We start from the raw sequence: 15,096 nt of genomic DNA on the forward strand, positions 1-15,096 counted from the left end.
AAATAATAAAAATTATGGAAAATTAATACTTTTGCTTGTAAGTACTTCCGAACATGTGATGATCTATTTCGGAAAAATTGCACGCGAACGTAATTTAAAAAGTGTCTTTGTCAGTAGACTTTATCACGGAATTTATATACTATATACTCGGTATCCATTTGTGGATTGTTTCAAAGTAAGCTTGGGATGAAACCACAATATTTTGTAAATTCTGATCATTGCATTATTTTAAAAGTAAATATTGGTTTTAATATCAATCCAAACGAAAACCACTTTTGTTTATTAGTTAAATTTTTATAAGCGTTTCCCCAAGTTTCCCTAATCGTCTGTAATTTAATAAATTCGTTAAAAATTTGATATATTTGATTCAAATAGAATAGAATGGTCAAAAGCATATCCTTTTCACATTTGTTTGAATAGTTGACATGAGCTGCGAAAGATAACAAACTAAGCTGTCGAAAGGAGCTATATATTGTGAAGGAGGATCACACAAACACAACTGGAATTGAAGGATCATATAAAGTTATAAGAAAACTTTATAAATCTTATTAGGAAAATTTTAATGTAAGTATTTGTCACATGTAACGATGGAAAGGGAAAATTGATTACGTTCTATCAATCAAAAACCATAGGTAGAACCAGCTAAGACTATCGCTTGTTTATACCATTTTAGGCGTTACAAATTGGTTTTTATTTAACGGCTAAGTAAAGGAATTCAATGAGAACGAAAAACGTTATGTTGAAAAAGCTTTTCCCTACACTCGCATATAAGAAATCCTTCATGCTTTCGTTCTAACAATAAGGAAAACGCAACGATAAGGAAGGTAAGGAATGGCAACGATATTTGCAAAAAGAGTTCGGGGTGGGGTGTAAGCATTTCAAAAAATACAAAATATAATGCAAAATGCGTTTAGAATTAAAATATTTTGAAAATTTGTGAGAGTTGTGAGATTTATTTCTCGAACAATTTTGCACGCATCTCTGCTGAGAACATAGGGGTAAATGTAATAATATATATATATATATATATATATATATATATGTTGTGCGTGCTGTTGAATTCCAGTCACCTTTCATTATTTGGAGCACATAAAATAGGAATAGCAATGAGACAATCAAAATATTAAATAATAATCTTCTCTGTGACTTTATAGTACCGGCAGCCCGTAGCCCGTAGGTAGAGATGATAAACTCAATTGTAATTATAGCAGAGCGACAAAATGCGCGAGCGAGTGATAACAGAATCAGCTGCAGTACAACAACAGACCGAGAATCACACATGCATGCATACACTAAGTGAATATGAAATCATTAAAACATACTTATGCTCTTCTTTACAGTTTTAAATAAAAATGCAAAAAAAAGTGAGAGTTCATTTTGGATTAAGTCGAATATTCGATTACTGCTAAAAAGAAGCGAATCCTTTAAGAAAAAGAAATTCGCAACAAAAATCGAGAGATACCTATAATTACTAAGAAGTTAATTATGAGACATGAAATAAGGATTTAGGATTTGCAAACTCTACTCATTGGACGATGAAGATAATTGATTGAATGTCTAGTGCTATGCGTGACAAATGGACCATTGATTTGAATATGACTTTCACTTGGTTGTAGGACGGAAGAAAAATATAAATGATTCTGTTTGAGATGCTAGGCTGTATTTACTGTGTACATAAAATTAGTTGAGTATGAATAGCGCAACGCTTCGGTCGGAGGAATAATGAATAGAGAAGTAATGGAATAAAAATTGAAATTTAAAGTAATGCAGGAGAAAAATAAAATAAAATAAAGACATATTCTATATATATATATATATATATATATATATATGAAATTCTAGTGAATGTCTATTTGTATATAAGTGTAATAAAAAGAATAACAAAAACTGTAGAAGAATCGAAGACGCGGGAAATTACTGGAAAAATTGAATAGATTAAGTATATGCATGCTGTGTCTTATTTTTTTTTTTTTTTGTTGAAGACGTAATTATGAATTTTGATAAAAATATATGTACTCGAAGTGAACGTGTATGTATGTATTTGACCAAATCCTTGCACTGAGTAAGTACACACATGTGTGTGAATGTGTAAGAGCGAGCAAATAGCTTACCGTATAAACCATTAGCAAACCAATAAGTCTTTGCGTCTTTACAACGCAAGAAAGAAATTAGCCGCGTCAAGAAGTTTTACATTTTGTATGGAGAGTGAATGTGATTAACAATGAAATGAAATGCGGAATTCTTTTTGCTCCCACACAAGAAAACAACAATCGATTAATGGAGATAAGAGTAAACGTAACAAAATCAACAACAATGTCTCGGCTCGAGTGAAAATGTATAGGATTTGCATTAGGGGCGTTCAATTAAGGGCACCTCTTGCGCACGTCGTTTTCAATTTAGTCGACTATGTGCCAGGAGCATATATATGTATATATATATATATATATATATATATCTTCCAATTGGTCCTAAGTGATGGCAAGGATGATAGTGACTGACAGAATTTATTAAAACAATTTTAATCAATTTATTGATTCAATCACCATTTATATGACAGAATGCAAAGAAGTACATGAAAGTCTCTAGGAAAGGATATACGTACGCGCTTGATCAGGCGAGAATTTCACTTCCATTTAATTGCGTACGTTTTCTCGCAGCGCTTGGAATAGACGCCTAAAGTTTGCTGCATACATCTCTTGTTTAATTTCGTAAAAGTCCACATGGAGTAAAAATTATCCATTACATGTGTCCTTCACGCACTTGCTGTACTCAGCACCGTTGATGGCACTGTACTCAACAACGCTGTTTGCACATAAATCTAATTAGATCAGCGAAAGGATCTCACTTGATTGCCTATAGGTTTCGCTGTCATTCGTCTGTTACTGAAACCGTTATAATCGCAAAAACTGATTATAGAAAGTATATTCGGAGACTCATAATGGACAAAGAACTACAAGTTATAGTTCAAATACAATTTTTGTTCAGAACTCGAGAGGTAGATATGTAAAATTGTCTCCTTCAGCCGACTAATAGGCCTACAATTATTGACAAAGTGCTTTAAGAATTGCTCCAAAGAAATCTAGCTACTAACTAAGGTCAGTTCTCGATGATAAGAAAATGTTATTGTAATCATGTTGTTGTCAAATTCATTTCATATTTCAATCTATAGATAATCTATTTTTCTACATATATACATGTATATCTATATATATATATATATATACATATCTGCGTATATACATATGTATAGATAATGTAATTGTATTAAATGCAATGTCTCTATGTGTTAGTTAAGCGAGAAACGCTTAAGCGAGAAATGCTTGCAAGTCAATTATGTATACATTCGTACAAAAATATAAATTTTTTCGCACTAACTCTTATGGGACATTTACATATTGATTATTATGATACATTTTGATTAATTACTTCCCACGAGCCTCGTGAAAACAGTAAATGTACACACAAATACGCTATACGCTATAAAAGCGGGCACACAAATGCTGATGATGTATAAGTATGTGTACAAAGAAGACTCGTAAGGCTTATTACATATAAAAATAAATATGTACGACTGTCTACATATCCATAAAGACATCTGCGCGCACATTAAATGAAATGACTAAAGCACACTCTTTAGCTGTATTATATATGTTTAGATGACAAAACATTAGTTTATCAAAAGTTTAATGCACATGTACATAAGCGTATATTAGTTTTGGGTTCAAATTGAAAAGCAATTCGAATGAATATTATGCGAGTGCATACATCTGATCTTAATACTATATATTATATGGTTGAGTCAAAAAAGTTACAAAGAACGCAAATGCGTGCAGCATTATGACACTTGCACTCGCCTACCCTATCAAACTTTTCTTTTCTTCCATGAACTACTACTTACTGTCTTTTCTTTTACAAAAAATTCTCTTGTGGTCAGTTGGACTCACTCTTACGTTCGCGAACATTTTCTACGGCAGCATTGGTTGGCAGCAAAATGTTTTTATGCGTTTACTTTGTCGCAAGATTGTTTCGTCTTTCAGTTATGAACAAAGATTTCCATTTCTTTTCATGATCTTTCTATAGGTTTCCAAAGTTTTGGATAGAGTGTTCACTGAGGCACTGCACATAGGTGCCTTCTTTTATGCTTTTTAAATTTAAACGAGACCTTATGGCGGGAGAAACTTGCGGATAATTTTCCTTACTAAATTTTTAATTTTTCTCGCTAAAGGTCAATCGTTGTACAAACACTCACACACACCAAACATATTGTTTACGCATGTGTGTGTGCATTCATTGATGCACTTAATAATTGAAAAAAATTTTTGCAAAACAAAATGGCGACCCAACATCTTTTGGTTTCCCAAAAAAAAAAAAAGAAGAAGAAGAACAATTCTTTTAAAGCACTTTCTTAGCCTTACCATTAAACTTTGCTCAATTCTTAAGCGACTAACCTCAAATTTCAACTACGGTCTCATTCATACTCTCGAAAAGTGTGCAGAGCGTGAAATGGCATCGATTTTATTAAACATTTTTCAAATCGAGTATTTTTCGATCGAGCATAACTGTAATATTTGCATAAATACTTAATTCACCCTTAATAGTATTTCTCTGGCTTGCAGGTTGAGCCTGATTTTCATACAAAAACTGATATTCTTATTCATTCGATCGGTATATGATGGCTGCCTGTGATGCTTATTATATGTATTGCTTGCAATAAGGAAAGGGGGTGATTTCAATTTTGTTACAATGACCTTAAAAATCCGATTACACTTACTTCCTGAGATGCTCTTAAGTGTTCCGGTTTCTTTTAATCATCAATTTATTTGTTTTAATGAATTTATAAATTTTATTAAACACTAGCAAATATTCAATTAATTTATTAACTAAGCAATTGTGAAGGGGAAAATCATTGTTATAAATTCGATTTGAAAAATACTTTGAATTTTCTAAATAACGGTAAAAGAAATTAATTAATTGAAAAATGAAATTTTCTTCGAATATCCGAATTTTACCTTAAGTATTCGAAAAAGTTCGCCTGCTTCAAGAAATTCCTGCCTAACGTCTTACTCGTCTAACTTTTCTAATTCGCTAACAAGGCGAAAAAATCTTTACTTCATTCATTTAACAGTATTTTCAAAAAGAAATATATTAATGTAAACTCATCGTTGAATGGAGATGAAAACCAATTTGAAAGAAGTCAGCAAATTCTATCAAGACATTGAAAAGAAAGTGATGAACATTTTGAGTTTAAATATCATTTCGAAGAATTTTCTCTCTCACACACTTTCAAGCAAAAAATCGTTGATGTGTGGGGCGTAGGGGTAGCGGAGGGAGCGGGGAATTTTCAAACATGGAAGGGCAAAATAATGATAAAAATTCATAAAACATTTATTGTAAGAAACAAAAAGAAGGAAAATTATATTCGGCCGAGATTTTATATCCATCACGCTTATCCTCCAAGCCCTTTTGTTTGATATGCATATCGATGGGATTTTGTAGAAAAAGTTATTTCAGCACGTTGGAGACGTCGGGGATATTTGATTTAGAATCAACATACCTACCTTGTTGCATTACATTGATACATTGAATTGATTGGTTTTTCTGCTGAGAATCCTCCACACCTTTGGAGGATCCACTATATATATTTTAGAATTAAAAGAGGTGAGGAATGTACAGAATAATTTTTACCTTCCGAGTAGTAAGCACAAAATGTAACAAAAGTGAAAAAATAAAATTTTGATTACTTATAACTTTGTATGGGCGTGGCCGATACTCCATTAATAGTAGGGCTCAACACATAATTTTTCACACATAATTTTTCTTCAACTTTATAAATTTTCATTTCAATATTTTTGCAATATATTCAGAAATAAAATTTTAAAGAGAAATTAACAAAATGTCGATTCTCCGTATTTTTACTATATATGTATATATATATAATAATAAGAAATTCTTCAACATATATATAATGTTTGCATGTTTTAAAATTCCAATTCGTTCAGTAATATTTTTCCTATTTTACAGATTCGAATATAAATTGACGAACGACAAAAACACTTTGAGTCTACATGACCGAATTTGCGGTTACTTCAAATATTTCATAATCACTTTGAGATATCTTTTCCATAACTTATTTACGTACGTGCGTGCGCGTTCATACGAATTAAAAAGAAAGTAAAAAACGAAAAATGGCACGATCGCTTACACGAGGAAGAAGCCGAAGATATGTAGTGATCGCGAATTATGCAACCTTTACTATTACGGCAATATTCGTTTTAATTTCTGCGTGTGCGAAAAGCGCTCAAGTAAGTTTTCACACTTTTTCGTCATTGCCGTCATCGCTCGATTCACCTTTAAATGGGGAAGCAGAATCATCGCGAACATCATCAGAGCAACAGCAATTTGCTGCGTTAGCCATGCCCGAAAATGCCTTAACTAACCATAATGGCGATGAAAACATATTATCATCCACAAAAGAATATTATTCCGCATTACAAAACACACAAACTCAAAACGTTCGCGAATCACAAGAACTGCGACAAGATCATCATAATCATCATCGCAATCATCAAAGTCAACAATATCATCGGCAAGGTAATCGAACTGGTCAGCAACGAAGTCAACATCATCGGAAAAATTTGGATTCCGATTTGTGGCTGCATCGTTATTATCATCACAATCACCACCACAATAATAATAACATTCCGCAATTGGAAGATATCGTTAACATTAATCCGATTCAAGGTACAATTGTATCCGCTCAAGTACCCAAACATAAGTATCGTAGCAAGTATACAATCGAAGAATTATTAAATACAAAATTTGAACGAAAAATATCTGATGACATCGACATGGATCCTTGTAAAGCTGGTATGTATGAAACTCATCTCCGTTTGGATTGTATTTTCGACAATTTTATATACATGTGCATATATATATATATATATATATATATATATATATATTCATTTTAGGCGGTTTTATGGGTGATATAGCATTGCCCGAAACTACTTATGATGATTACCCAATAGTCGCACATACTACAATTGGGAAGGTTTTGGATACAACGCCATCTAGAGAAGCAATCATAAAATTCAATGACACATTTCAAAAGGAAATGGAAATTTTAAAGCAAGAAGTTTATCACGAGGGCTTGCAAGTGGAAGAGGAGGGCTTAACGGACATCATTCGAAGGAAGACTAAACTGCCCAGCATAAAGCCTGAATTAAATACGGACTTTTTCTCTGTAAGTTAATGAAATGTAATATTGAATTGATACGATGGACTAGCGCTTTTTTTGAAATTTCAGAATGCCAATGAATTGGTAAAACCTTTTCATCATCAATCGCGAGAAAATTACAATTATAGGGATAAAAATCATAAAAATGATGTAATTAGTTTTGAAAATTATTCGAATCAAATTAAAAGAAATCCTTCGGCAGTCATTGAAGAACATACCGCGACGGCCAAAGAAGATGATCGGCCAATCGATAAAGAAGCTTTAAAGAAAATATTTCACGCGCCTGAAAAGAAGTTTACATTTGCAACGGAAACCACTTACATCTATCCTGGGGAGAAAGTGAATAAATCGCCTGTCGGTTTAAGTAATCGCAATGTCGATCAACGTAAAATACAATCCAACACGAAGGACATTGAATTAGATACAAATAATAATTTTGTATCGGAACGTAAATTTGTCATTTTACCAACGGCATCGCCTACTCAAAGAACCACATTACCGAACGTGTATTCGAATGCGGGTGGTAACGGTATGAAAATGGATGATATTCAAGAATTTAAGGGCAGTAGCACCATAGTTCGAAGAAAGCACAGACGCAGACGTAAAAGTAGGTAAGTAAATTAATTAAAATCAATCAATACTGTGTACTGTATGAGATTACTTTATATTATTTGCAATTACTTTTAGCTTTCTCTTTAGATCATAATTATTATATTGTCAAGCATTCCAATTGCATGTGTTCTGTGATGTCTAAGTTAAGATTAATAATCATTTTTTTTTTTTTTTTTTTTGAGTATAGGATGATAGGACTTATCCTAAACAATTTGAATCGTATCCCATTTTTCTCAATGCAAAATTTGTACAAAACACAGAAAATGGGGGACAGACTTTAAAAAAGCTGCGCGAGCTTCAGGAAACAAGTGGATTTGATCTGTTCATTGAGTATCCATCGCTATATTGCCGTTAGCAAGAAAAAGAAAAACATACATACACTTTATATTATTTCATAAGTAGTTCTATAAGTAATCGCCGAAATTAAAGTCCATTCCTAGAGATCCCGATTAAGCTAGTTGTCTACTTTCAGATAGGGAACGAGAAAGATAGGAAAAGATTTAAGATAAAGTTATTTTTTCTAGACGGTATGTCGCATGTGAAAAGCCCAACGACGGATGGACAGACTTGGCTAATACGAATCTATTATTTATGTTAATCTAGAACAAATGTATTTTATTCTAAGCATTATATGAGACATTGCAGCGAATATATTACGTTGCTCGGAAAGGCGTTTCTTTTTTCCCCAAAAGTAGAGTTGCACAGTCAAGTTGATACTCAAGTTGAACGGCATTTTTATTATATCTTCTTCCCCCTGTTTAATATAAAGCGAGTGAATAAGAGTTGATTCATCACTTCTTACAATATATATTTTAACAATTAATATAGAGAAAGATTTGTTTTTGAAAAAATTTGTTTGATAGCCTTTGTTTGATGCCCTATTAGTCATCGAAAGTCGAAAACAGCAAAATCCGACATATTTCAGTTTTTTACTATCAATAAAATGAAAAATGGTTTTCAAGCAAGAAAAGCAATCATTCAAAGTAATTGAAGAAGAGGACTTGTGCCAAGGCAGGCTTATAAAAATTGCGTTTCGAGAAAATTTTGATATTGAACAGGTATCACCTTCTACAAGGTTCCGTTGAAGCTGATAAAGACAAAACAGATTAATTGATGCAAACCGACGAATAACAATTCATAAGATCACTGAGAGACTACATTCATCGAAGTCGGCCTTTCATAATCATAGATTTATCGTCTTTCATTTTGATCAAAAAAAAAAAAGAAAAAAGAAAACGATATGACTTTCCGAACAACTCAAAAAAAAGCAACTTTTGCACCAAATATTTCGTTCGTAATTTTTTCGAAAATAATTTTTAAAAAATTCATTGTTTACTTGATATTTTCAGGCATAGTTATGATACCAATAATAATAAATCGGATTATAATGAAAAGTTGCAAAAGTTGAAAGATGAATTGAATCCTCTTCCAATACGAAGGCATCCGTCATCCGATCATCAACAGCGAGCGGCGAAAGAGAATAATCATCAAATCGTCGTCGACGTTCAAAGTAATGAAGTCTTTGTTAAGCATTTATTGCATGTCGATAATCAGTCAGAGCCTCTGATTGCATTTCCCAGCCGGGATAATGAGTAAGTTAAAATGTTGTGAAACATCAGAAATTGTATTTGTTTTAAAATGTTTAGTTATTCCGAGTTCATAAATAGGAATGGATGAAATAAAGGATATTTTGTAAGATCTTCCGAAACCTTGTTCTTATTTTTGAATCGATGTTTCATCAACGGGTATTAAAACAATAATTAATAATATTGCTAATGCTCTCAACTTATAGGAGAATTCAAACATACAATGACGTTGTGCAATTGAGTTTTTCAATTTTTTTCCTCCAAAACCCGAAAAAGTTGAATTAGGTTAATGGGGAAAGGAACGGAGAGAGAGATAGACGATCAAATTCGTTTTGCGCTTTTGTCTAATGACAAGATCGCAAAATCTCGAAGCTCTGATAATGTATTCGAGCTCAGTTGAGCTCGAGTAGGCGGGAAGATAATATCAAAATGTAGACTTGAGTCCAAGATTGTTCCAATTAATTATTGTTTGTTTGTAAAAATTTTTTTATAGTGAATTTAGTTTCATTAACGAGCGTCGTCGTTCGATACGTGCTGTAACAGCCAAGAAGGAACGTATTTGGGATTACGGCGTAATCCCATACGAAATTGATGGCAATTTTAGCGGACTACATAAGGCTTTGTTTAAGCAAGCGATGCGCCATTGGGAAAATTTTACTTGCATTAAATTTGTAGAAAGAGATACTGAGTTACATCCAAATTACATTGTCTTTACAATACGAGGATGCGGGTAAGCATAACACATCTACACATATATATGAAAGTATCTATATATATCCCAGAAGTGTAAAAGTTTCATACCCAAAACCGTTCTCTTGTCCTTTGTAGTTGTTGCTCATTCGTTGGTAAACGTGGAAATGGACCACAAGCCATCTCAATTGGTCGTAATTGTGATAAATTTGGAATTGTTGTTCACGAATTAGGTCACGTAGTTGGCTTTTGGCATGAACATACTCGTCCTGATCGCGAAAAACATGTAATCATTGATCATATTAATATAATGAAGGGTCAGGATTACAATTTTAATAAATTGACTCCAGATGAAGTCGACTCATTAGGCATGGCATACGATTACGATTCGATAATGCATTATGCGCGCAATACATTCTCGAAAGGCACTTACTTGGACACTATTTTGCCAATCGAAATCAAGGGCAAAAAACGTCCGGAAATCGGTCAACGCTTGCGCTTAAGTATGGGCGATATAGCACAAGCCAATCTCTTGTATAAATGTCCGAAATGTGGTCGAACCTTTCAAGAAAATACCGGCCTCTTTGCCAGCCCCTCGTATTATACGGGTGGTGCGTTAACCAACGAGACCGAACATTGCGAATGGCGCATTACAGCAACTCATGGTGAACGAGTAATTCTAAGAATAGAAAATTTGGTGAGTTGATGAGCCGCCATTACGTGGCTAGTATATATAAATTTTTTTAATATACATTTTTTTTTTTTTACATTTTTATTAATATTAGAATATTTTTAAATCGGAACATTGCCAAAGTGATTATTTAGAAATCCGCGATGGATATTATCATAAGTCGCCATTAATTGCCCGCTTTTGCGGCAAAGTTTCCAATGAAGCATTAACAACGGACACAAGTAGAATGCTATTGACTTACGTAAATGCTCATCGCACCAATGGATTTCGAGGATTTAAAGCCGAATTTGAGGGTAAGTTAAACGCGGTTTATCCGTAAACCAAATGTATCTACTTTCGATTTCCGTTTCCATTACTCAACAGTGATTTTCTTGAGTAATAGAATTTGTAGACTTGTGAGTATTCATACTGGATTTCTTTCAAATTTTTAGTTATATGTGGTGGCGAAATAACGATAGACGAAAACGAAGGCCGTCTAGAATCACCGAATTATCCGTTGGACTATTTGCCTAATAAAGAATGCGTATGGAAGATTACAGCGCCCAAAGGATATCAGGTTGCGCTAAAATTCCAATCGTTCGAAGTTGAAAATCATGATAGTTGCGTTTATGATTTTGTAGAGGTGCGAGATGGTCCCACGCAGGATTCACCATTAATCGGAGTGTTTTGCGGTTACAAACCACCACCTAATATGAAGTAAGCAAACAACAAGCTAAGAACAGGACGCATAATTAGAAGCCAAGATTCGATCACTTTTTTTACATTTTCTTTATTTAGATCGACTGGTGACGTTATGTATATGAAGTTTGTCTCCGACACGTCCGTACAGAAACCGGGTTTCTCGGCGACATTTATGAAAGAAGTTGACGAATGCGAAACGAAGAATCATGGTTGCGAACACGAATGCATTAATACATTGGGTGGTTATGAGTGCAATTGCCGCATAGGTTTCGAATTGCACAGTGATAAAAAACACTGTGAAGATGCGTGTGGCGGTGTAATTGAGTATCCCAATGGTACAATAACTTCACCCTCATTTCCCGATAAATATCCTCTGTTGAAGGACTGCATTTGGGAGATAATCGCTCCCCCAAAACATAAAATATCATTGAATTTCACGCATTTCGACTTGGAAGGAGCCGCCCATCATCAAAGTGATTGTGGTTACGATAAGGTAACCATATATTCGAAACTGAGTGAAAATCGATTAAAACGAATTGGAACATATTGTGGCAGTTCAACGCCACCGGCCGCTACATCAGAAGGTAATGCTCTTCGCATTGAATTCCATTCGGACAAATCGATACAAAGCACCGGATTTGCGGCAGTATTCTTCACCGATGTGGACGAGTGTTCCGTAAATAATGGCGGTTGTCAGCATGAGTGCCGTAATACGATAGGCTCTTACATATGCTCTTGCCACAATGGTTATTCGTTACATGAAAACGGTCACGATTGCAAGGAGGGCGAATGCAAACATGAAATCTCTGCTCCATTCGGCACGATATATAGTCCTAACTATCCCGATTCGTATCCTCCGAACGCTGATTGCGTTTGGCATTTTTTAACAACACCTGGCCACCGCATTAAGCTTATATTCAATGAATTTAAATTGGAATCGCATCAGGTACAACCAAAACTCTTCACGAAAGTGAAAAGAAATTCCACTTTTTCGTACTAAATATCCAAATTTCCGGTATAAATACGGAAGGATTGCTGTTTGCTTAATTTATAATTTAATAAAGTCAAGTCGGTCTGCATATTCTGTAAACTGTATAATAGTCATAATATTTCCGGTAATAAGATTGATTTTATACAATTTCGTAGAGCAAATTAGAAAACGGTCTTGTTTCATGAAAAATGATTTATAAATGTTATGAATGAAAAGTCGATGTTCATGTATGTAAAATGAAGAAAGACGGTATATTCATATTGCCATATCACTCTCGGTAGGAATCTTCAGGAAGCCATATATATACTCCTGATCAGTATGAATGAATTCGGAATGAATTTAATCATGTCTGCCTAACGTCTGTAAGCAACATTTTTCTGATCGCACTAATGCTTTAAATACGGTCTACTACAAGGAATAAAACGATTAAAATTTTCACATCTATTCTAGAGGCGATGCTCTAGTACTTTTGCAAAAACGTGAAAAAATGGGGCACGTCACCGCAATATTCGAGAATATTGAAATTTAATTTTATATATGTAAAATATATATATTCTTGATGGATATCGAAGTTGGTATGCGTTGAAGCATGTCCGTCTGTCCAGTTATCCTTCTTCCAATCTCCATAAGTTATGTGACAAATATTCCCCCAATTGCAAACATGAAAGTATCGGCTTGAAGATCGGCATTCTTTGAACACCAGCTATTATTGAAAATGGGTCAATTAATCAATGGACGCGATTACTACACAGCTGAGAATATCTCGGCTTTTTGGTTTTTCAGTCGAAATTTAATGTTTTTAACTTATTTTTAAGAGATACGATTATAATTGAGAGTAATTTTCTCACTTGTCTATTTTTTATTCTATCCTTCTTTAGGAGTGCGCTTATGACAATGTGGCTATATATGATGGTGATTCGGAAAGCAGTTCGATTTTAGGACGTTTTTGCGGCGATAAAATACCTTACCCGATATCCTCTTCAACAAATCAACTTTACATGGTTTTAAAAACTGATAAAAATAAGCAGCACAATGGTTTCACGGCGGTTCATTCTACTTGTACGTAGACTAAATAGTATCAGATATATGTTGACATACATATATATATATATATGTATTATTGAATATGATTTTGCCCATTTAGACTATACCCACCTTAGCTAGTATATTAAGGTTGTGAAATGTAAACCATTACAGTTCTCCTTGGAGACCAAACTTTGGAGATCAAACTTTTTCTAGCCTGCATATGGAAGCTCTTATTGAAATTACGATTAACATCGTTTGCTTAGAAGAACAAATTTGGTCTCTCCCTTATTAGGATAAAAACTAATCAATGGTCCGTCATAATTATCAAAAAAACGATAGTTTTCTTCTCTTCATTCGTTCAGAATTTGCACTCATAAATTGTTCCTAAATATTCTTCTGTGTTAAGTAGCAAACCAGCTAACATTTTATATACGTGGAATATACTGTAATTGAATACAGTCTAAAGGGTAACGTTAGAGATGTTAAGAAGTCTGTTCCAAGTCGAAAATAGGTTCTTTTCTTTTGGCAAGTGCCTACGTAAGTTTCTACAGATCTGCCAGTCTTTCCGCTGCATTTTTGAAAACATTTAAGCTTCCTGAACGAAGTAGTTTTTTGATTTCTTTAAAATTGCTTTAAATGAGGAAAACCGGAGCACCGGAATGAAGCATATAAAAAATGAAATGCAAATTTACGTTACATTCATGAATGAAAAGTTTTCTTTCGATCTATTTATAAAAAATGTGAAATCTAGCCTGTGGAGGTTATTTGCGCGCCACCAGCCAAATACAACAATTCTATTCGCATGCACGCTACGGTAATCAAAATTATGACATAAATATGGATTGCGAATGGCTGATTCAAGCACCAGTCAGCAGTAATGTACAATTAATATTTCTAACTTTCGATTTGGAAACAAGTGAAAACTGCACGTACGATTATGTGCAAGTTTTTTCCGGTATGGAAGACACAAGTGGTCCCATGTACGGACAATATTGCACTAACACCGTAAGTTGCGAAGAATGAATCTTCATTTATTAATTATCGGATGAATGTAAATTTGAATTTTGCAGTTACCTCAAGATATCATTTCGATAACAGACTCGTTGCTCGTGCGCTTTAAAACAGATGGTTCGATAACGATGAAGGGCTTTTCAGCTTCATATGTTTCTGTAGATCCATTTGAAATTAGTGAAGAAGATCCTACATCATATAGTTCCGAAATGGTTACACCCTTTCCAGGTTCACTGAAATCCATTTATAAAGAAGAAACGGATCATGATACGGATGACTACAATGACTTTAACGAAAATCATTTAATCGTGAACAATCCATTTTATATGAATTTAAAGAGATACAGAAGAGAGAACTGAAAAATTTTCACGGAAATAATTCGCAACAAAGAGAGATAACAGAAAGAATAAGGAAGCAACTTACATTGATGACAATAAATAATAACTTGTTTACACGTTTGCGTATGTAAATATTTATATCTTCATAAAAAATGTAGAAAAATTTCCAAACCTTTATATATACTCTGTATTTACAACATATCACTGCTTAAAATCAATTAAAAAATAGAAAA

The 15,096-nt window shown here is 33.7% G+C and overlaps 1 protein-coding gene across 5 annotated transcripts; it reads left to right on the top strand.

The window, feature by feature from the left end:
• Window positions 1-1,682: 1,682 nt before the first annotated feature.
• LOC119634841 (dorsal-ventral patterning protein tolloid) lies at window positions 1,683-15,096 on the top strand. 5 transcript variants are annotated; one of them, XM_038029244.1, is made up of 13 exons: window positions 1,683-1,761; window positions 6,022-6,867; window positions 6,972-7,243; window positions 7,307-7,848; window positions 9,199-9,441; window positions 9,929-10,165; window positions 10,264-10,822; window positions 10,911-11,109; window positions 11,248-11,512; window positions 11,594-12,443; window positions 13,367-13,547; window positions 14,266-14,519; window positions 14,585-15,096. In XM_038029244.1, exons 2-13 carry the CDS (start codon window positions 6,186-6,188, stop codon window positions 14,882-14,884), a joined length of 4,584 nt encoding a protein of 1,527 aa, XP_037885172.1. In that variant the 5' UTR covers window positions 1,683-1,761; window positions 6,022-6,185; the 3' UTR covers window positions 14,885-15,096. The 5 variants fall into 5 exon arrangements, with proteins under 5 accessions (XP_037885172.1, XP_037885171.1, XP_037885174.1 ...); XM_038029243.1 differs by having other exon boundaries at window positions 1,696-1,734; XM_038029246.1 differs by lacking the exon at window positions 1,683-1,761 and adding an exon at window positions 1,838-1,939.

Source organism: Glossina fuscipes, unplaced genomic scaffold, assembly GCF_014805625.2.
Source record: "Glossina fuscipes isolate IAEA_lab_2018 unplaced genomic scaffold, Yale_Gfus_2 3, whole genome shotgun sequence".
Classification (NCBI taxonomy): domain Eukaryota; kingdom Metazoa; phylum Arthropoda; class Insecta; order Diptera; family Glossinidae; genus Glossina; species Glossina fuscipes.

What these genes read in the sequence shown, in the direction of transcription:
- LOC119634841 (XM_038029244.1), top strand. Translation starts at nt 6,186, where the DNA reads ATGGCACGATCGCTTACACGAGGAAGAAGCCGAAGATATGTAGTGATC. An exon ending in AGACGCAGACGTAAAAGTAG is followed by an intron (nt 7,849 to 9,198) that starts GTAAGTAAATTA and finishes TGATATTTTCAG; the next exon opens with GCATAGTTATGATACCAATA. An exon ending in TTAAATTGGAATCGCATCAG is followed by an intron (nt 12,444 to 13,366) that starts GTACAACCAAAA and finishes ATCCTTCTTTAG; the next exon opens with GAGTGCGCTTATGACAATGT.